The 18,948-nt window shown below is 40.5% G+C and overlaps 6 protein-coding genes across 6 annotated transcripts; 3 read left to right on the forward strand and 3 right to left on the reverse strand.

Moving 5' to 3' along the window:
- The first annotated feature begins 572 nt into the window (after window positions 1-572).
- Window positions 573-3,774, forward strand: LOC128712169 (beta-alanine-activating enzyme). The gene is made up of 5 exons (XM_053807064.1): window positions 573-787; window positions 847-1,416; window positions 1,480-2,938; window positions 3,006-3,296; window positions 3,370-3,774. The coding sequence occupies exons 1-5, from the start codon at window positions 573-575 to the stop codon at window positions 3,772-3,774; spliced, it is 2,940 nt and encodes a 979-aa protein (XP_053663039.1).
- Window positions 3,775-4,056: 282 nt separating this feature from the next.
- Window positions 4,057-4,549, forward strand: LOC128714539 (iron-sulfur cluster assembly 2 homolog, mitochondrial). The gene is made up of 2 exons (XM_053809414.1): window positions 4,057-4,079; window positions 4,159-4,549. The coding sequence occupies exons 1-2, from the start codon at window positions 4,057-4,059 to the stop codon at window positions 4,547-4,549; spliced, it is 414 nt and encodes a 137-aa protein (XP_053665389.1).
- A 166-nt stretch (window positions 4,550-4,715) lies between these two features.
- LOC128712056 (4'-phosphopantetheine phosphatase) lies at window positions 4,716-6,138 on the reverse strand. Its single transcript, XM_053806951.1, has 5 exons — window positions 5,873-6,138; window positions 5,589-5,794; window positions 5,365-5,507; window positions 4,974-5,268; window positions 4,716-4,906 (listed from the first exon to the last, which is right to left on the reverse strand). The coding sequence occupies exons 1-5, from the start codon at window positions 6,136-6,138 to the stop codon at window positions 4,716-4,718; spliced, it is 1,101 nt and encodes a 366-aa protein (XP_053662926.1).
- Window positions 6,139-6,851: 713 nt separating this feature from the next.
- LOC128712243 (peroxisomal membrane protein PEX13-like) lies at window positions 6,852-8,065 on the reverse strand. Its single transcript, XM_053807138.1, has 4 exons — window positions 7,737-8,065; window positions 7,443-7,673; window positions 7,168-7,376; window positions 6,852-7,102 (listed from the first exon to the last, which is right to left on the reverse strand). Exons 1-4 carry the CDS (start codon window positions 8,063-8,065, stop codon window positions 6,852-6,854), a joined length of 1,020 nt encoding a protein of 339 aa, XP_053663113.1.
- Window positions 8,066-8,868: 803 nt separating this feature from the next.
- On the forward strand, window positions 8,869-9,937 carry LOC128713875 (U4/U6.U5 small nuclear ribonucleoprotein 27 kDa protein). Its single transcript, XM_053808746.1, has 3 exons — window positions 8,869-8,963; window positions 9,441-9,542; window positions 9,670-9,937. Exons 1-3 carry the CDS (start codon window positions 8,869-8,871, stop codon window positions 9,935-9,937), a joined length of 465 nt encoding a protein of 154 aa, XP_053664721.1.
- Window positions 9,938-14,697: 4,760 nt separating this feature from the next.
- LOC128716265 (homer protein homolog 2) lies at window positions 14,698-18,854 on the reverse strand. Its single transcript, XM_053811186.1, has 8 exons — window positions 18,841-18,854; window positions 16,160-16,316; window positions 15,943-16,074; window positions 15,659-15,850; window positions 15,402-15,583; window positions 15,256-15,334; window positions 14,883-15,176; window positions 14,698-14,808 (listed from the first exon to the last, which is right to left on the reverse strand). Exons 1-8 carry the CDS (start codon window positions 18,852-18,854, stop codon window positions 14,698-14,700), a joined length of 1,161 nt encoding a protein of 386 aa, XP_053667161.1.
- Between the last annotated feature and the right edge of the window lie 94 nt (window positions 18,855-18,948).

Raw genomic sequence — 18,948 nt, forward strand, 5'->3', positions numbered from 1 at the left:
CTCCATGGATGGAGACCGTTTTTGGAAAAAAAAACATAAAAAAAGGGAAATACAAAATATATGGAAGTTCAAACTTGACTTGTTATAATAAAAACAAAAAAACAATACAAATAGACTTGTTTACACTACAAATGTAATTTTAATGATATGCTTGTAAAACTTTCTTCAAAAGGTGATAATTTAAGAACAAGAACATGATCCTCATTCCACGGTTTGGTTACGCCACACCAACTCTGTGGTGTACACCACATCCGTACAGGTGTCAAGTGGTGGTGTAGCAAGATGAACGTTGCCAGTAGCACTATGAATGCTATTGCAAATGGAGTTTTTATTTTATTATATTTTTAGATAACGCAAAAACTTAATTCAGAAACGAAACTAACAAACAGTTAAGGAAATAAAACAAAATGGATTTTTGGAATAATCCAAATTTTCAACATTCAACCTATGATTTCAAATTTTGAACCCGGCTTGAACCGATAATGTGGTATCATAAACAGAGCCAGCTTGAAATTTACGCCATGACAGCAGTCCGATCAAAGCCGGGAAAAGTATAAACAAAGCCGGTGCGTATGGAACTTATTGATAAAGGAATTTTTAAAACGTTTAGCAAACAGATTGCGATAAGATATTACAATTCCAGTCTAACTATTTCTGAAATTAACTACGAGCAGCTATGGAGCGACATGAAAAAGGTAGCAAGAGTTTTGAAGGAGCAGAACATCGCAGGAAAAATAGTCGGTGTTCAATTGCATCACTGTCCCGCATTGATTGCCGTTATAGGAGGGTAAGGAATTGCACCAACGTAATTTGATTAATTAAATAATGTACTAACGTTTTTTGCAGTATTATCATATCCGGGAACTGTTTCTATTGCATAGATTCACAAGCGGTTGATCGAATTTTGCCCGAGTATGGGCTATGTGCTGCATTCTTTCTGGAAAACCTCGGGCCCAACCGGATGTACGATGGTCTGCAGATGTTATTGGGATTGCGCATTCTCACGCTACCGCTGATGCTGTTGCTTGATTTATCACGTGTCGAAAGTTATCCTGATTTTGCCTTTTGTGTAACAACATCCGGTTCGACTGGTCGTCCTAAAACTGTTCTCGTTCCAAAGGCGTGCATAATGCCCAATGTACTATCGCTCAGCGATCGGTTCGAGTTGTGTGAGCGTGATGTTATCTTTGTATGCTCACCTCCAACCTTTGATCCATTTGTTGTCGATATTCTTATGGGATTGCATGCCGGTGCCACACTACTACTGGTTGATAACTCAATACGTTTATCAGCAACACGTCTACTCTCCTTGCTCTTTCCGGGTGTAACAGTAATGCAAATGACACCATCCATATTTACTCGGTGGAAAGCGGATGAAATGGAGCACATCATTTTTGGTTCTCAAACAACACTCAGGTTAACGAGAGGAAGAAACTAGAACGGTTGACCGTATACTAATCGAATTTTCCCTCATTTCAGAATTCTTGTTTTGGGTGGAGAACAGTTTCCAATGCTGAAAAAACCGGCTGAATGCCTGGTGACTGTATACAACATCTACGGCATAACAGAAGTTTCATGTTGGAGCATGATTCAAAAGGTGTCGCCAGAAAATGGCGCTTTGGTTGCACTTGGCGAACCTTTAGATCGTTCGATAATGCTACAATTAAGAAGTTTGGAAGACGAAAGTTTGAAGGCAGAAACAAATATGAATGGTTCCACAATAGGCCATCTTTACATCGGAAGCTGTTCTAGGAAATGCTTTATACTTGGGAAGAATAACGAAAATGACGATACATTAGGCGACGAACGACCAATTTATCGTCCGACCGGTGATGTGGTGGAACTAACCAAAGAAGGCAATTACTATTATCGTGACCGCTGTAAAAGAACGATAAAAAGATTCGGTTGCCGGGTGAGTTTGTCAGAACTGGAAGCCGTGGTACATAGACATTCAGCAGTACAGCAGTGCGCAGCTTGTTTTATTAGTGAACATCATCGATTGCTGCTGTTCTACACAACGGATAACGATGATCGTTCAATACAGGATACAATTTGGAACGAATTGCGCGCGAAACTAAGGCCGGAAAAACTTCCAGATGAGTTACATCGGATCGAACAGATTCCTCTTTCTTCTCATGGCAAAGTTTGTGCAAAGGGGTTGGAACGTATTTACGAAAACTTAAAACTAACCCTTGCTGATGATCGAACCTCAGCAGTGGACTATTTCCGCGCAGAACTTAGCAGTATGGGTATTGCACATGAACATGCATGTGAACGACATAATGTAAAAGATAATGGAATTAAGAAATTGAAACCCAACTCATCGTTTATTGATCGTGGAGGAACATCTTTTGCCGCCCTTCGCTTGCACAACACTTTGGAAGAAAAATTTAAAGTACAATTGCCACAACTTATCACACTGCTGATAGACCCTTCAATTCCGTTGGAGATGGCATTGAAATATGTCGAATCGAAAGTTTCGGGGGCCAACACCGATCTGATGGGCGCGCATGAAAAGTCCAATATTCCCAACGACCACAAGTTAACGATCGTGAAACAATATAATTTAGAAAAATGTGTAGATTCCCGCCCGTCGATAACATTTTGTCCAAATGTTGGGTATATTTTAACCATAGGCAGTCATTCCGGGATGTTGCTAACGATTAACACCGATACGGATGCAGTCCTTTCTTGTATTGTGCTACCGGATCGAGTAGAATGCGGTGTTAGCTTTTTTACAACAGAGGAAAATGTCGTTTATGGTACTGTTGGATGTTATGATGGATTTTTATATTGCTTCAATCCGCTAGACGGGAGCATAGCATGGAAGTACGATGCCGGAGCAATGATCAAATGTACTCCTCTTGTGTTGCCACGTACGAATCTAATCATCTTTGGAAGCTACAGTAACAATTACAATTTGCATTGCATTGTAGGGGTGAGGCAGCAATCAATCCAATGCATTTTCAGAGAAGAGTAATTAATATTTTTGTTTGTTGTTGTAGGGACAATCTAGCCCGATATTGCGATGGAAGGTGCAAGTAGGAAACAAACCTATTTTTTCCCAACCGTTGTCGTTGGGTGATAATGTTGACGCAGGATTAATTTTAGCTGCCACTTTGGATGGTACGATGGCAGCTTTGAGCGTAGCTACAGGGCATTTGGCATGGAAGCAAATATCACCGGGAAACATTCCAATATTCAGCACTCCTGCTTTTTTACCCGCATACAAAAGGATTGCTTGCTGTACAGTGGATGGCTCCTTCGGAATATACGATGCCATTGAAGGAATTCAGGTAAGTTCTAGCTTATCGTATATGCTAAGTTTATGTGTAATGGATGTTAAATATAACTTTTTATCAATTACAGATAGCAAAACACAAGTTTCCTGGAAATATTTTTTCGTCATTCGAAATATTACAACAGTCTCATGATCATATACATTTCATTGTTGGATGTTACGATCGCAAAGTACACTGCATTGAATATGTTCCCTTGAACGGTGAAACTTTGCTGCCTAAATGGAATATAGAAATTCAATCTCAAATCTATGCAACTCCTTGTTTGGTTGGGCAATATCTGGTAGTGTGCAGCACGTCGGGATGGATTAACTTGATTGATTTGAATGAAGTTTGTGATGCAAACCTAGAACGCAATATTACGGCAGCTATGAAAATGAAGGGTGAGTTATTTTCCACACCCCTTTCATGTGGTACCGTTGTGTTTGTAGGATGTAGAGATAATTTTTTGTATAAAATATGCGTTAACGTGTAAGAGTAAAATAAAATTAGCGTTTGAAGTAACCTTCAATTATTTTACAAATGTGCCTACGTGAACTTTAAAAGAACGGAAAATAGTAAAGAGAATTCAGTATCGTTTTTGTCCACTTGAACGACTTTAGTGCGTAATCAGTGACAGCGATGACAGATTTTGCTTTGACCAAAACAATCGTACGTACGGGAAAAAAATATCCCCGGCAGACGCAATAAACAGTGACCTTATGCAATGTTGTGATAGAAATATGAAATTCGGCTAGTTCACAACAACTGCAAAGAAATGAACGCATTCGTGTACAGGCGGTAAGTTGTAAAATGGTTCTTCTCTTTCGTTCTATAGACATCAGTAATAAATTATCTCAACTTTTATTTGTGTGCATAGTGTGGGAATATCCATTGCGTCCTTAGTTCAACGTCGATTGTTGTCGAATGCCGCACCTGATGCAAGTTCCGTACAATTGAGCAATACCTGCATTAGTCGCTTGAAGGAGATTTGCAAAACCAACTCTTTTCTTCGAGTGACAGTCGAGGGAGGTGGATGTTCCGGATTTCAGTACAAATTTTCTGTCGAAAAACAACTCAGTGGCGATGATCTTATCGTGAGTCGCGATGGTGTGCAGGTGGCCATCGATAGTGCATCGATCGAGTATCTAAGTGGCGCCACCATTGACTATCACACGGAACTGATACGTTCCGGATTTCGTGTTATAAACAATCCAAAGGCAGATCAAGGCTGTTCCTGCGGTGCCTCATTTACTGTGAAACTGGACTAAAGGCAATGGGTGAAAATACTGCATGAAAAGAAGTACTGTGTTATAGCAATGTAAATTTAATAAACTCGCGTTCAATATTTATTTTAGTTCTCTCAGTATCGTATGGTTGAATGGCTCAGAGTGCGCCGATTCTTTCTTGAGTTGACTGCAAACCTTCCACAAATTATTACCTTTCATATTTACATACCACAGAAAATGTTTCTCCACCTAACCGGTTTGCCAGCCATTCATTCTTTACGACGGCGAGTTTAAATGTTTCGCATACGAATTTCGCGTACAGATTGGTGTGTAATGCACGTGCCATTCCAACAATTATTAATAGATCGACGCTATTTTGTTCGATGGCCACCGATAAATCTATATGGGAATATAAAAAGCATAGTTACAAAATGCCCGGCTGGTACAAACTGTATAGCAACGGTACCTTTTGATATCATTCTAAAGTCAAGACATGGTCCAATTTGATCGTTGCCGTACAGCAACAATCGATGTTCTACGCTGTAGGCGTTCTGCAGGATCTCACATTCCTTGCAGCAGTCGGCAATGGTCCCGGTTAGCTCTGAGTAAGTTATATCATTGATCGCTGGGTTAATTGTGGCGCACAGCAATACTTTCGTGTTGCGTTTCAACAATTCGCGCACTAAAGGTACAATACCCAACACAAAATCTATACCAGCATTATCCGTAAAAATCGTAGCACATCGGTGTGGTGGCTCTTGCTAAAACGTAGAATTTAAATTTCATAACATACATTACCAGCTCCCTTTACCATAGCGATGGTAGTAACAGTAATATGACGAAATAAAAACACTTACCTCCATCCTGTTGAGCCAGCTGTCCAAATCGTCTATTAACCAGGGTCTTTTTTGTATCCGATCCAGCGCCTGTTGGAGGCCGAAACCATTATTTGCTTCTAAGATTTTTGTCACAGCCTTAGCGCCCCAATCAAACATATTACCTGCAAAAGAACATTGAAAAAACGGTACATTGTAAATGTCGCACAATTTCCAAACAAATCATCATCTAGACAAGCATTTACCAGCTAATACACCACGGACAATTTCGGTCCACTTTTCCCTTTCGCTTGCTATGCTATCCAGTTGTTGTAGTCGATTCTTTAGAAGGCCAATGGATGCTTTATTTTCGAGTGTTTTCTGTTCCTTCCATGGATCATCGAAGCCAAACTTTCGCAGTCCGCTTTCAATCACCTCCAGCAGATTTCTGATGCCTAATGATTTCGTGTTACTGAAATTAAAACGAGCCACACGGTTATAGATGATAACGAAATGAAACGGTTATATGTGAATAGGTTCTTTGGCACACCGTTTATCCTTCTGCAGCTGGTTGAATACTTCCACGCAGTGTTCCCGGAAATATTGAGCACGGGGTTTCGCGCTGGGATCGCTCGATTGGCTTGCCATCGCCTGTCGCTCGAATTTGGACAACATATCGTTGAAGCAAGCGAACCAATATTGGCTCGCCTCCGGATCCTGATAAAGATCGAGCGTATCGGGCCTGTACGCATCGACGCTTGCCAACAGGGTACAGTGCGAGAAGCCTTCCGCTGTGGGGTTTCCCTCCGTGGTCATTTTCCACTTTTCGTCTTGCAACTGCTTTTCGATTGGTGAGCCTTTGCACAAGTATTTGCACTACGTACCGTTAATTGCAGAAATAGAATTAAAAGCTACCATTTAGGTTGTTAGTTTAGCAGCACAGGCAATTGTAGTTTTCGCAACAGTGTATATATAACAACAAATCGAAACCCAAATAAACTCATCTCGCTTTCACCTGTTGTTGAACTTTTTACTTGCGCTCTCTTTCCTTTCCGCACGTCAAAGCAGCAGTGCTGCCAAGCACATCAATTTGTAGAAACACTTTTTCAGTATTTTTTCACCCCAAAAAGTCTAGAAGATATGCGAAAAGCTGTTGTTATCTTGCATACACTTCACATTGGAGCACAGAATTGAACTCATTTCTTGCGCGTACAAAACAGCTTCACGTATAATGTTTAGAAAAGTAAACTAATCCGCTATGCATTAAATCATGATGTTTTGCTAAGATAACGAAACGCTGCGATAAAACCCCTTGTTGAGGCACAGCAGCTCTGCTTAGAAGTTTGTTTATCGCATCCGTTTTCATATCATTCCATCAGCACCGATTGATAAAGGCAAGGAACGCACAAATGATAGTGCAATATGTAAAAATTTAAAACAACCCCCGGGGTAGCGTATGTCCATGATGTGAATATTTAGTTTATTTGACCATCAAACAGTGGATGCTGGAAACCCAAAAATACTAATATCTATTGTCTTTCTACTGATTGTTTAAGCGCTTGCACATAGTTTAGTGGAATGATACCGCATGACTTTCGATCTGCCGAGGCCGCTAGTACCCATCCAGTGTTAAGCAAGTGTCGGTCGGTTTGAATTTCTTTCGGTGCTAGTAGCACTATCTGTCCCGTACGAATCGACATCTCTTGAGCGTTAGAAGCATCGAACTTGTGCAATACTTGTACCTCTACCGGATCGCTCCACTGGGCGGGATCGTTTAATGCTGCTGGAAAACAAAACGACACAATCAGAAATAGCTCAAGATATCCAATTCAACACCATTCTCACCAGTGTCAGCAGTCACTTTTGGTGCGAACAGTTTAATAAGCATATACGGTACGGATAGCATGAAACCCATGAATAGTGCAGCTAACAGGGAAGAAGAATGTTTCCTCGTACTATTACCGGTAACTTCGCTGTTGGCAGACCCATTGAAAGCTTCCCTGAATGCTTCAATTGTGGGATCTGTTTTCGTTATCCTAAGTTTGTACAACAGCCTGTAAATGAAGAAAACGTTGTTAATCATTTTCGACATAGTTTACCTTAAAAATTGAGGAACACACTTTTTGTACAACCACACTGCCGCACGAACTATCGCCAGGGATGACCAGAATTGTGCGAATGTTCCTTTCAAGTGTGCTAAGTTTGCGGCGACACTCAGAACTGCACGGAATGAGCTAGTAACGGCAAAGAAGGTCGAATCAAGCATCATGGCTACATTACCAACCGCACCAACGAGTGATTCAAGAATCTGAAAAGCGGGCCGCGAACTTTCTTCTGCTAGTTGAATAAACCTGATGTTCAAAGTAAAATCAAATTAACGCAATGATTTTGCTGTCCATACCATCCCTGCCAACCTGTGTTCGGGATTATTGAATCCACCGTATCCTCCGCTGCCATATCCCCCGTATCCTTGGCCCATATAGCCACCCCCATAGCTCCTGGCTCCGTAATAATCCATTGAAGAATATCCACCATACGGATTGTACCCGGGGTATCCAGGTTGGCCAGCAAATCCATAACGATTACCAAACATCATATCACCCCCACCACCCGAGAACTGGGGTCTGGGTGGTAAAGGAGGTGGATGACTGGTAGAAATCAATCCACCTGACGTGTTTAGTCCACTGGTATTGCCAAATATCCTTTCCTCGTTGAGTGTTGTGTTTCTAAAATTCGTCGCCATACCGAGAAGGGTTCAATTTCCTGGCTGAATTACGACTTCCACTAAACGGTGTTATCTATCCGTGCCTTCCGTGTTTTTCTGTTGCTGTTATTATTATGCTTCTTCTACTTAGTTTTGGACTTTGGTCTGTCCGATTTTGACAGCTTAATGGCAATCCAGGTAATCCATTTGTCTTTCCTAATATTTTTAATTTTAATTATTAACAGCAACTTTATGAAATTCTCAACCATCAAACTGGTATATTAGGTAAAGCAAGAGCATTTTGTTGCTAACTAATGGGTATTCACGTTATGGAAATATGAATGCATTCCTTCACATAGCCTACGAGCTGGTTAGCTCATAGTTTTAAATACGTTTTATTGCATTTTGGCTGAACATACGAGGAACGAGGCTTTGAACATCACTTCAATATATGTAAGTGAATAGCTAAATAATGGACTTGTTTGCCTCTAGTGATTTGGAAAAATAGATTTGAAATAAATAGGAATTAAAATGAAAATAGAATACCAAAAACATCTGCTGACACAGTGCTGAAACATCTTTCTACTGTCAAAATTGAGCAGATGGTGCAGCCTGGTTTGCTGCTGAATAGATGAAATCGTTCAAACGCTTGAAAGAAGAACAGAAGAGACGTGTGGAAGGAAGGCTTCGAGGCACGGAATACGATGCCGGCGAAGCTGCTAGGTTAAGCCAGTCCCGATGTTTTAGCGCGGTAAGTACGAACATTCAATAATTAGTACGCTAAATGTAAAATGTGAAACATTGTGTTCCAATACATCATTTGCAGCATCGTTTCCATCAAGATGCCTTCGTCGCCCAAGCGCAGGAAGGAACGCGAACGTCCCAGACGCCGAAAGCGTTCCAGGGATCGGAGCGACAGAGATCGATCCGGAGGGCGGTAAGTACCGAGTATTTGTTGTCCTGATTACATATTGGTTGTCTTGCGCTTGCGTATGTTCGTGTTCTATATGTTACAATTCCACATTTATCAGACTGGAAAAGGCGGTTATGTGCACCCTCCAAATGAGTGCACAACCCCTTTTCCATAGCGCATCGGGTAATGATAACCGTTTTCTTTGATCTCCGGAAAGAGGATTTGTTTCATCTTGCAAAGATATTTTTTGCAATTAACGGTAAAGTTAGTCTAGGGGGGAATTTACTCTACTGCAACCCCTTTTATTGGCCTTTCGCTAAGACATTCCTGTAGAAGAACATGAGCTTGGTCCTGATCATAGCGCTTGTGTCTTTCGAACGGATACGACGAAAGCTGGGTTTGTATTATGGCTACGAGTTAGTTAAAGTTATCTGTAGAAAAGTTGTAAGTACAATGTACTATTTTATACTAATTATGTTTTAATTCTTCTTATCGCTTTAGTGACCGCAAACGTTCATCTGAACGGGAAAGGGATCGAGACCGTGATCGGGACCGAGGCAGACGGAAGTCGCGATCCAGATCCAGATCGCGTTCGAGATCGAGGTGAACATTAGCAAAGTGTAGTGTATGAGTTATCCTAAAATACGTAGCGAATTATATTCGGAAGTTTAGCATTCCGTTATCTTGGCATATTATAACACATTACTAAAACGTTGTCCTTTCTCCGTAGGTCGTACGAACGCAATCTAGATAAACCGACGTCCTCGCGTCGTGCTGCCCAAATGAAGCCCATGGTACCGGAATCTGAACTTGAAGGCAAAACACCCGAAGAACAAGAAATGCTTAAAACGATGGGCTTCTGCGGGTTCGATTCTACAAAGGGCAAAAAGGTCGAAGGCAACGATGTCGGTGAAGTGCATGTCATATTGAAGCGCAAATATCGGCAGTATATGAATCGCAAAGGAGGATTTAATCGGCCGCTGGACTTCGTGGCATAACGACGTTCCAAGATTGGGGAACGATGGCGCGAACCATTTGGTGCCCTTGGGTATGGGCAGCTCGCGAATACCATCGGTATGAGCATGCTGTCAACCGTCAAACATGATGATGGTGACGCTTACCCTTCATCAGCCCTGCCAGTCCTCACAGTTGCCAAGCCAAGGACCATCCAGACAGATTCAGTTTTCGTCTTTGCAAATCCCTTTTTATTATTTCCCATTCTGCCATTCTGTTACAGGCAACCCCGTCGTGGGTGTTTTCCTTCGTACGGGTCAGACTAATCATTTCATCACTACAGTTAACGTTTTTTTTTTTCTTTGCATCATTTCTTACACATTCTATGTTTAACCATCATGATGGTATATTTAAATGATTCCCTCTCACCGCAAATAGCCTTGCGTGCCTGTGACCGTTCGCAATGGTTTTGGGCACGCGTACGCCTCCATAGCCGAACAATAGTCAACCAACTAATCACCTCACCACACTCACACACAAACAACTGCAACGGGTTCCATATTACAGCAATAGTTAATTTTCATATACACCATATACAAAATTTACCACTCAATGCAATAGCCAAAACGCTACATCGTATCACCGCGGGGAGTGAAATTCTCGATCAGTTCGCTCTCATGGGCTGGTTCCAGATATCAAAGATGTGCGACAGTAACTTGCGTCATATTGCACCTTTTGCGCTACCTTGCGGGCAGTAGTGTACGTTGCCTATTCGCGAAAAGATTCTGTTTTAAACGAACGACTTTCGATAAATCTGGAAAGAGCGCAAAGTTCTTGATAAAAAACCAAAAGAATTAATATTTTACACAGACTATAGGATAGAACATTTCTTTCCTTTCCTTTCCCGATCACGTTTGCCATGCCAAGTTTCCGTCGCACATCACAAGCACCACGACACTTCACTGTTACTGTTTTTGCTCTGCACCGGTGATCGAGAACAGATTCCCTGCGTGTGTAAACGCATGTAGCGTCCTTAATATACCTCACAAACAACAAGAAACCACACCTACACTCACATCAAACCATACAAAACAATAGATACAAATGTCAGCAAATTTAAATATACCTCATAAACGTACCATATAAGCATATTAGATAGAGTTACTGTGCTGTATTCACAATTCTCGGACGAGTTTATTCTCGTGCTGATTCTGTTTCTGTAACACTTTTGTAACATCATGTAAGAGACCATACCGTATGTAACTGGTTCAAATACAAAGAAGAAATAAAGTGAAAGTTTTGTTTTTATACATTAACGTCGTGTTGAATATTTGTCCACTAAAATTTCCTAAGTCGGTGAAAGTCAACAATCAGTTGATTAACAATAATTTTTCAAAATGTTGTTCATAAATCGATTTTGCGTAAATAGTTTTGTTATGTATATACAACACAGCTAGGCAATCATAAAAGAAAGCTAATAAAATACCTTTACTAGGTTTATGGTATAACTTACGTATTCGGCGCAACAATCGCTTCACGACACTAGTATGCTCGTGGTTCAGTGCAAACCAATATCCTGGCCATTCTGGCCAATACCCATTTCAAATTAGGTCAATCATGGCTCCTCTGTCCATGTGGACAACCTAAAAGAACTTTAAGAACTGGGTCGTACGGTGTCATTCTAATGACCAGCCTACCGGAGCCTGTGGAGATTAATATATTACTGGATATTATATTTACATATATATTAGATATATTACTGGATTGTAAAATAAAATGTGACTATGTGTTGTTCTATGGGAATGTGTTTGGCGCGCTGCAATACAATAAAAAGTGACACATTGATTTATGATGTATTCTGACGACGTACTTTTCAATGGTTTTCGGGTTAACAAATCATAAATGAGAGTCACTTAAATGCGCTTTTTCACATACTGTAGACAAACAGGTTTTCGATTTATTGTAAAAAGGAGTATTTTGCGCATTATCAATAACATATTTTTCATTTGTTTGTTTACCTTATACCAGAGTTCCCTAGTGTTTTTTTTGTTAATTTTTAATATGGGGTTTTCCTCTTCAAGCTGTGGTTCGTGTGTGTGTCGTCCCAAGGGAATATAGGTTGTGTATATATGTTTTTGTGTGTTTAGTATTTAAATATTTTTCTGGCTGTAACATGCTTTCGTAAGACCTCCTATCATTCCTCTTGAACACGCAAATTTCCATGTATGATTTTCTATCCCACCCATTTTCTTCCTATTCAACGCTAAGTAATAAGCATAAAATCAGTGTATGGGTTGAGCCGGTCACTAAGGATACTGATAACGTATCACATTGTGTAGCAGGATGTTTGAGGCTGATGTTTTATAACTAACTCGTTATATGGTTGTGCGTGTTGCAGTTTTTTTTTGTTGCTAATATGATCAAGAAATTCTTTCCATTCAGATACACATTCCACTAGGTAATACCGTATAAAGGGGGGACTCATTTGATCAACACTCAACCTTCCCGCCTGTCGAGACGGCTGTATGATCTAGACATTGCAAACATCTAATTAGCAGAATTACTTTTCCCCCACACGATCACGATCTTTCGCATGAGATTCTAAAGAGGCCGATACAGAATAGAATCCTGTGTGCAACTGCTATAGGAGAAATATCGTTAGAAAAGTAAGCATCGTAACTGAACAATAGGTTTCGGCCATAGTTGAGCTGCGCTATCGTGCGTATTTTCTCCAAGTGTCTGTATGCTGATAGCTACATAGGGATTCTTCATTCACTCATTGTGATATACAGATCCGATGCTATCATATATCCCATACGACAACCATGCTGGTTTGGTATGTGTTTCGTATCTGTGTGTGGGGACAGCAAGCATCTAAGCAATACCGGGGGCTTATCTGATCCGTGTATCATCATAAGATTAGTTAGTAATAAATGGATAAATTGTACCACAGTAATAGGCAGAATTTCTATTAGGGTTACGTACGCGAGAGTGGAGTGTATCATTTTAACAACTGCTATAGCTTTTTCCTACTCTTCTTGTACCTCTCTTCCATCGCGGGGTTCATCGTTCTTCTGTACTTATTAAATTCTATGTTCAAATACTGTTCCTTTGCTTAACGAATCTTTCATATAGCACTTTCTTCCTACGCGTCTCCATCGCTTCACGTTCATTTGCATCGTGTATCATTTACTATACTTTTTTTAGTATCACTATCATCTACATTTTGATCATCATTTCGCTATTATATACCTTTTCCCACGGGGTTTTAAAACGTACTGGCGGTTTAATGGGAGGATTTGTCTGTTTCGTCGCTGTTGCATACATGAAAGAAGTACAAAAAAAACTATCCACTAACTAAAAACCATGATTTATGTAGTTGGCAAACTTTGTCTGGATAAAAAAAAAAGACTTAACATAAACATCTTTGGCGTTTTTTTAACGGTACTATATGATTTGTTGCATTGATCTACGCAGTTTAATCCTTCTATCGTTGATTAAGGCAGCAACGGAAATTAAGCATATCATATGCGATTTTACGAGATACCGAGATTTACGTGTGAGAAGACTGGTGGTGTGTGCAGGATGCGTTGGAATGCTCAATAATAATAAATGTTAAATAATTGGCAACCACCATGGTGTTTGTGGAATGTAGTGATGGTAAGAATAATTTGTGGAAAGAAAACCTGTATTGCTATTCCATATTTCGCGTTGCGGTACGTACCGAATAGAAAAATAAAATGCTTTTCTTAATGTAAAACTTTTAAAATCATGCTTGTTAAAATTAAAATACTTTAAAATTTGCACTTGAGATGAGCGTTCTACCTTTCTTCCTAACACATATTATCGGTTACGGTTTCCAATACTTGAGGGACTATCAGTGGCATGTTTCTATAGCGAAAATTGCACCGTTTCAAACATCATCCGGACCATTTGTCTGATGATTAACAATACAAGTTATATTGCATGAATTCTGTGGATGGATGATGCTTTTGCGTTCATAATTTATATAAGTAGTAAAAAGTACTTTAAAAACATAGCTTGTCAATTAAAATCGCAAATTTGCTACAGCGCAACAATATCGAACTGATAACCGATATTCAAAATAAAAAGCACTTAAGCAATGTGAATGTTGTGAATGTTGCTTTGTGGCTAATCGTGTCCGCAGTTGAGAAACATTTTGTTACTTTTTTGATTTTTTCAAGAGTAAAGGTAGTCCGGTCTTGGTCTTGTGCTTCGAAACCAGTATGGTAGCGGTTTTACTTGTGGATTGGATTTCGGACTGTCCGTTAATCTCGTCACCAGTGATTTTGGCCGTTTCTTGACAAACCATTGACAGCTTCCGAGTATCGCTGTGATCGGAAGTCGCCGCGGTAGGGGAAGAAGAGGGAATGTTGTACAACGTTCCGGTTGTTTTTATCATTGCACCTAATGCGCCAGAACCCATCATCTTCGTCGTAGCAGACGGATTACTTATTTTTGTGCTGATTAAAACAATTGTGGACCCCGTCGTTCTTGCGCCACCAGTCAAAGCCGGGCCTCTGCTATGGGACTGCTTGTCCGGCGATTTTGCTGCCATATTTGCATCTTGCTGCTTGTCAGCGACGTTCTCTATCGCTCCTATTGGTGGTATCTTATTGTTGGTACTGTAGTTGAAAATACTATTAGTTGTAGCTACACTTTTTCCACGAAGAGATCCAACATTCATGCTAGAATTACAACCGCCGCTGACCGATGCCGAGGATTGAGATTCTACGGTTGAACTACTAATGGCCACCGATGCTGCTTTTGGCACATTCATATCTCAAGTAGATTTGTGCTGCACCTGAATCAACTTTTCCATCTCCTTGTGAATACCGCTTAGTTCTGTTATTTGTGCATTGAACTGATTGCACAGACTTGTCATCTGTTTAAGCTGTTTAATAAAAAGTAGACATTAACAACACATGCATTATGGGGCATAATTCTACTGCTACCTGCGATACGTACGGTAGGATCGTTTTGTTTATCTTTGAGCGTTTTGTTTGCTGCCTTCAGTTCCATTTCTTGATTCATAAGTTCTGCCTCCAGTCCCTCAATCCTGGATTTTAGAGACACAATCTCACGTCTTAGCTCTTCAGTTAGCTCATTTGAAGTTAAACCGGTCGCATTCGCACCACCTGCCGTGAGAATAGCTCCACCTTTACCCGCTTCCAGATCTTGGTAGCGCAATTTTAATCTTTGATTTTCTTCCTTGTACGAGTGCAATTGCCGTTTCCACTCATCGACATTTGCTGTGGATTCCTAGAACGCATATATTTGGAACATCCATAAGTTTATCAATACACAAGATGTAATATTGTAACACATAAACTATACAAACCTGCAAAGCGCTCGTTAATCGTAGATTATTACTTTTCAACGTTGCCAACTCAATCTCCCACTTTTTAGCATTAGCAGAACTGCGGAACGGAAAGGTGACATCTTTATCGAAATTCTGTTTTACAAAAACCACAAGATGTTTCTTACCTTTGCGCTAGAGCAAGCTTCAATCTTTCGTTCTCGTATTTTAGTTGTTGCTCCGACGTCGAGGTTACCGTACCATCGTTCGATGTTGAGTTGTTAATTGACAATTGCTTCAGTTCATTGTTCAGATTGTTAGCATTCGTCTCAGTGATATTGTTATGCGATGGACTGTCGGTTTTACAGCTCTGTTAAAAAAGGGACACATGGAAACACAATCTTAGCACAATGATACATCTAGGGCGGATCTAAGATGCCTTTACCGTCGAAATGCTGCTTGCCGGGGCCAGTGGTGGTTCCAAATTTCCGGATTCGAAGATATCGCCGCTATTGGCCGATGCACGGGCCGTTATAGGCGATGCGTTGGCCGATGCTGCAGCCGAGTTACCGTTTGCAGATGCTTTGTTGAGCGCATCCTTTGTGGCTTCCTTCACTTCCTGAAATTTCACTATGAACTAAAAAAAAAAAAAGAGAGTAATATAAATGAAGCTTCCATTGAATTACCCACCCAACCATTAGATTCCGATCTCCCACCTCCCACACTTACCTTACCAAGCTCGGCTTCTGATGCAAAACCAAGCCCGTAAACTGTATTGGCACGTACATCACTCCATTGGCCAAACTTTTGGGATGTTTGGGTAAATGTCATATTGGGCGTAATAGTGGAATTGATAACAGCCTGTTAACAATAATGAGGAAGCATAGTTAGTGCTGCTGTATCAAGTGGAACCAATTTTGACAGCTTCCCTGCCACGGCCCTTTACCTTACTCCCTTCAACACTGATAATTCTGTAGAGATTGCGAGAGGAATCATAGAAGAAGCTAACGGCGATGGCCTTCGAACTTGCGGTTATCCAAGTGCGTTTGGTTTTGGGATCTATGTGGAACACATGAGCGTTGCAAGTGAAAATTGGTTGCTCCCTGAAAAGTTTTTAGAAAGAAACATTGTAAACAAAGCACACTGTAGGAGGTCCAAATACTCTACATCTCGCTGCCACTTTTTTCTCTCACTACACTTTGCTCCACATTTGTGGGTGGTGTACAGAATCTTCTATCACCGGGACTATTCGCATCTATCTCCGGGACGAGAGTTCCAGACGCGCACTTTCGCGTCTTATGCGAAGGTTTTATCTGAATGGAAAACAGCACCCACTTACCCCATTGTACGCGACAACTTCCTATAGCAGTTTTAACATTAAGAGAGTTGATCTACAACACCACCCCGAAGGTAAATTTGTCGATATCGAATCGCAGCACGGGCCACCAACTATTTTTTTCTCGCTTCTACACTTCCAAATTGAGCGATGTCAAGGTATGTTTATAAAATAGTATGGCCGCCATATTAGATTTCCATTTGACAACTGCTGATGGAGCGATATACGAACGTACCGTTACCCACGTGGCTATTCGTTTAGAAATTCAAAAGCACATTGCATTTTAAAATTGATTTTAAATTATGCGTTACAGAAAGAATGCTACTGGAACCGCAAAATTGGGACCATTAGCAAAATAACGCAGCACTCGTTATTCCCGAACGGTACATGTTCAATGATGCTTCAGTCACGCAGAGCAAGACATAAATTAATAACATGTAACGATCTTACATTGTTTTTAGTGAGACCACCGAAGTTTTCTTCGAATTGATGCCATGTTCCGTGTTCATCGCTGAACTTGCCGCAATTTTTTACGCACTATTGTTAATAGAAGCGAATCCCCCGGACTCGTACTTCAGTACCTCTTATTTATAGATAGCCTTAGTGCTGTTGAAGCATTGAAAACTCCAAGGGCCGTAAGGCGCCAAGACTATTTTGTAGTTAAAATTGTTGAATTGCTCGGCTCAACGTTTAACAAGGCGTTCAGAATATCGCTAATCTGGATCCCTCCTCATTGCTGAATTCCCGGCAATGAGAAAGCAAATTCACTGGCCAAAACAGGCGTCAGAGAAGGCGTTTTTACGACCGATCCATCTCTTTCCATGAGTTCCTACGCACTCCAAAGAAAATTTTCCTATCTCGTTCCGTTTAGGAAACCGCCTTTTGGGACAGCACCAAAGCTGCAAAAGGAAGGCAGACTAGAGAGGGTGTTCTGTTTTGTCCAGTCTGTATCTATTTGTTGTCTGTTTTGATACAGTCCAAGCCTGACCAACGAGCACATCCCGATCAACGTTCGACAAAATCGCGGTCGGAATCACTTCCCCACCGGGAAGCAATAGGACTACCAAGGAAAACACAACACACAATCACAACCGACCATGTCCGTGATAAGGCAAAAGACAAGGAGGAAATCCCTTGAAACATTTGTACCTCAGCCAATATATGGTTGATAATACGGCAAAAAAGCCGTCAAAATATAATAATAATTAAATAAAAAAATAACGATCTTACTTCATGCAATTATATACTTAATTGCACGTGAATATCTCATGTCTGCATAATGCGAATAGAGTCACGATAGAAGACTTCGAGAGAGCTAAACGTGGGCTCGCTCTCGAAAAAATAGGCTGCGTACTTTGGCTGCATTCGTAAGTGTATTGTTGCACCCAAATTTTGATAGCGTTGAGTTCTGAATTAATTACAAATTTTATTCTCCAAAAGTCTATTGATGATATTTGGACATTTGGACATTAAAAATTAACCTCTCAACAATCATTGCCTAAAGTTAGATCTCTCACTACCTTTCATGTTTGACTTAATGCTTGATTAAACTATCTTGCATACATATGAGTTGGCTGGTTTAATGTGATTCAGTGCAGATATATGAGCTGCATGAATGATGCTGAATCTCTATTTCAAAGATTCATGAATCCTCTAAGATTAATGAATTAGACTAAATTTGTTAGTCAGTCATGTATCCCCAACCCATCTTCCATCATCCATAATTTTTGTCAAACCAGGCCACTACCATTCCCATGCCACTGCCCTTGGGGAATCATGAATCTTTGGAAAGTCGATTCCTGATTCGCTAAAGAGTCATATGAATGACTCTTCTCAGAAGATTGATTAAACACAACACTAATACATACTTCTCCTTAAGCTTAGCGATCTAGGGTCAATTGCAGGTCGTCGCCTCCGATATCCCTGCCTATTTGGCGGATGCGTCCGCCATCTTATTCTTATTATTTATTTATTATTATTCTTATTTCTTATTATTATTTATTATTATTAGGTGAAACGAGATAAATATTGAGTTTAATTTGAATAATCAATCCACTGCAGTTGAAGGATCTACACTGAAAACGAAATTCCGTGCATAGTTTTATTTGCAGCAGTGTACCTATTCGCAAACATGCTACTCCCAGCAGTACTTGATATGAATTAAGCAAAAAAAAAAGAAAAATTTAACAAAATCCACTGCTGGGCATGAATGAAATTAACGCACCGTATTTGACGTCGCTTGTCGACGGCCAGCGTCTGCGCAGAAATCCGAGTCACCGTGGATGGGAAACTTGTTTGAAGACATCTATCAATTGGATTCCAATGGTGTAAAGAACATACGGATCGGAAAGAACCACCTTGCTGGCAGAAACTTCCATTTTTGCAATCTTTTGTTAGCA

This window comes from Anopheles marshallii, chromosome 3 (assembly GCF_943734725.1).
Source record: "Anopheles marshallii chromosome 3, idAnoMarsDA_429_01, whole genome shotgun sequence".
NCBI lineage: Eukaryota > Metazoa > Arthropoda > Insecta > Diptera > Culicidae > Anopheles > Anopheles marshallii.

Excerpts from the sequence above, each read along its gene's own strand:
- LOC128712169 (XM_053807064.1), top strand. The coding sequence starts at position 573 with ATGGAACTTATTGATAAAGGAATTTTTAAAACGTTTAGCAAACAGATT. Across the intron at positions 788-846 it reads TTGATTGCCGTTATAGGAGG|TATTATCATATCCGGGAACT; the intron begins GTAAGGAATTGC and ends CGTTTTTTGCAG. Across the intron at positions 2,939-3,005 it reads ATTTGCATTGCATTGTAGGG|GGACAATCTAGCCCGATATT; the intron begins GTGAGGCAGCAA and ends TTGTTGTTGTAG.
- LOC128714539 (XM_053809414.1), top strand. The coding sequence starts at position 4,057 with ATGAACGCATTCGTGTACAGGCG. Across the intron at positions 4,080-4,158 it reads AACGCATTCGTGTACAGGCG|TGTGGGAATATCCATTGCGT; the intron begins GTAAGTTGTAAA and ends TTGTGTGCATAG.
- LOC128712056 (XM_053806951.1), bottom strand. The coding sequence starts at position 6,138 with ATGACCACGGAGGGAAACCCCACAGCGGAAGGCTTCTCGCACTGTACC. Across the intron at positions 5,795-5,872 it reads CAGCTGCAGAAGGATAAACG|TAACACGAAATCATTAGGCA; the intron begins GTGTGCCAAAGA and ends TTTTAATTTCAG. Across the intron at positions 4,907-4,973 it reads CTTTAGAATGATATCAAAAG|ATTTATCGGTGGCCATCGAA; the intron begins GTACCGTTGCTA and ends ATTCCCATATAG.
- LOC128712243 (XM_053807138.1), bottom strand. The coding sequence starts at position 8,065 with ATGGCGACGAATTTTAGAAACACAACACTCAACGAGGAAAGGATATTT. Across the intron at positions 7,377-7,442 it reads GCAGTGTGGTTGTACAAAAA|GCTGTTGTACAAACTTAGGA; the intron begins GTGTGTTCCTCA and ends CTTCATTTACAG. Across the intron at positions 7,103-7,167 it reads AAAAGTGACTGCTGACACTG|CATTAAACGATCCCGCCCAG; the intron begins GTGAGAATGGTG and ends GTTTTCCAGCAG.
- LOC128713875 (XM_053808746.1), top strand. The coding sequence starts at position 8,869 with ATGCCTTCGTCGCCCAAGCGCAGGAAGGAACGCGAACGTCCCAGACGC. Across the intron at positions 8,964-9,440 it reads AGAGATCGATCCGGAGGGCG|TGACCGCAAACGTTCATCTG; the intron begins GTAAGTACCGAG and ends TTATCGCTTTAG. Across the intron at positions 9,543-9,669 it reads AGATCGCGTTCGAGATCGAG|GTCGTACGAACGCAATCTAG; the intron begins GTGAACATTAGC and ends CTTTCTCCGTAG.
- LOC128716265 (XM_053811186.1), bottom strand. Across the intron at positions 15,584-15,658 it reads CGGCAAGCAGCATTTCGACG|AGCTGTAAAACCGACAGTCC; the intron begins GTAAAGGCATCT and ends CTTTTTTAACAG. Across the intron at positions 15,177-15,255 it reads GATTAACGAGCGCTTTGCAG|GAATCCACAGCAAATGTCGA; the intron begins GTTTGTATAGTT and ends TATGCGTTCTAG.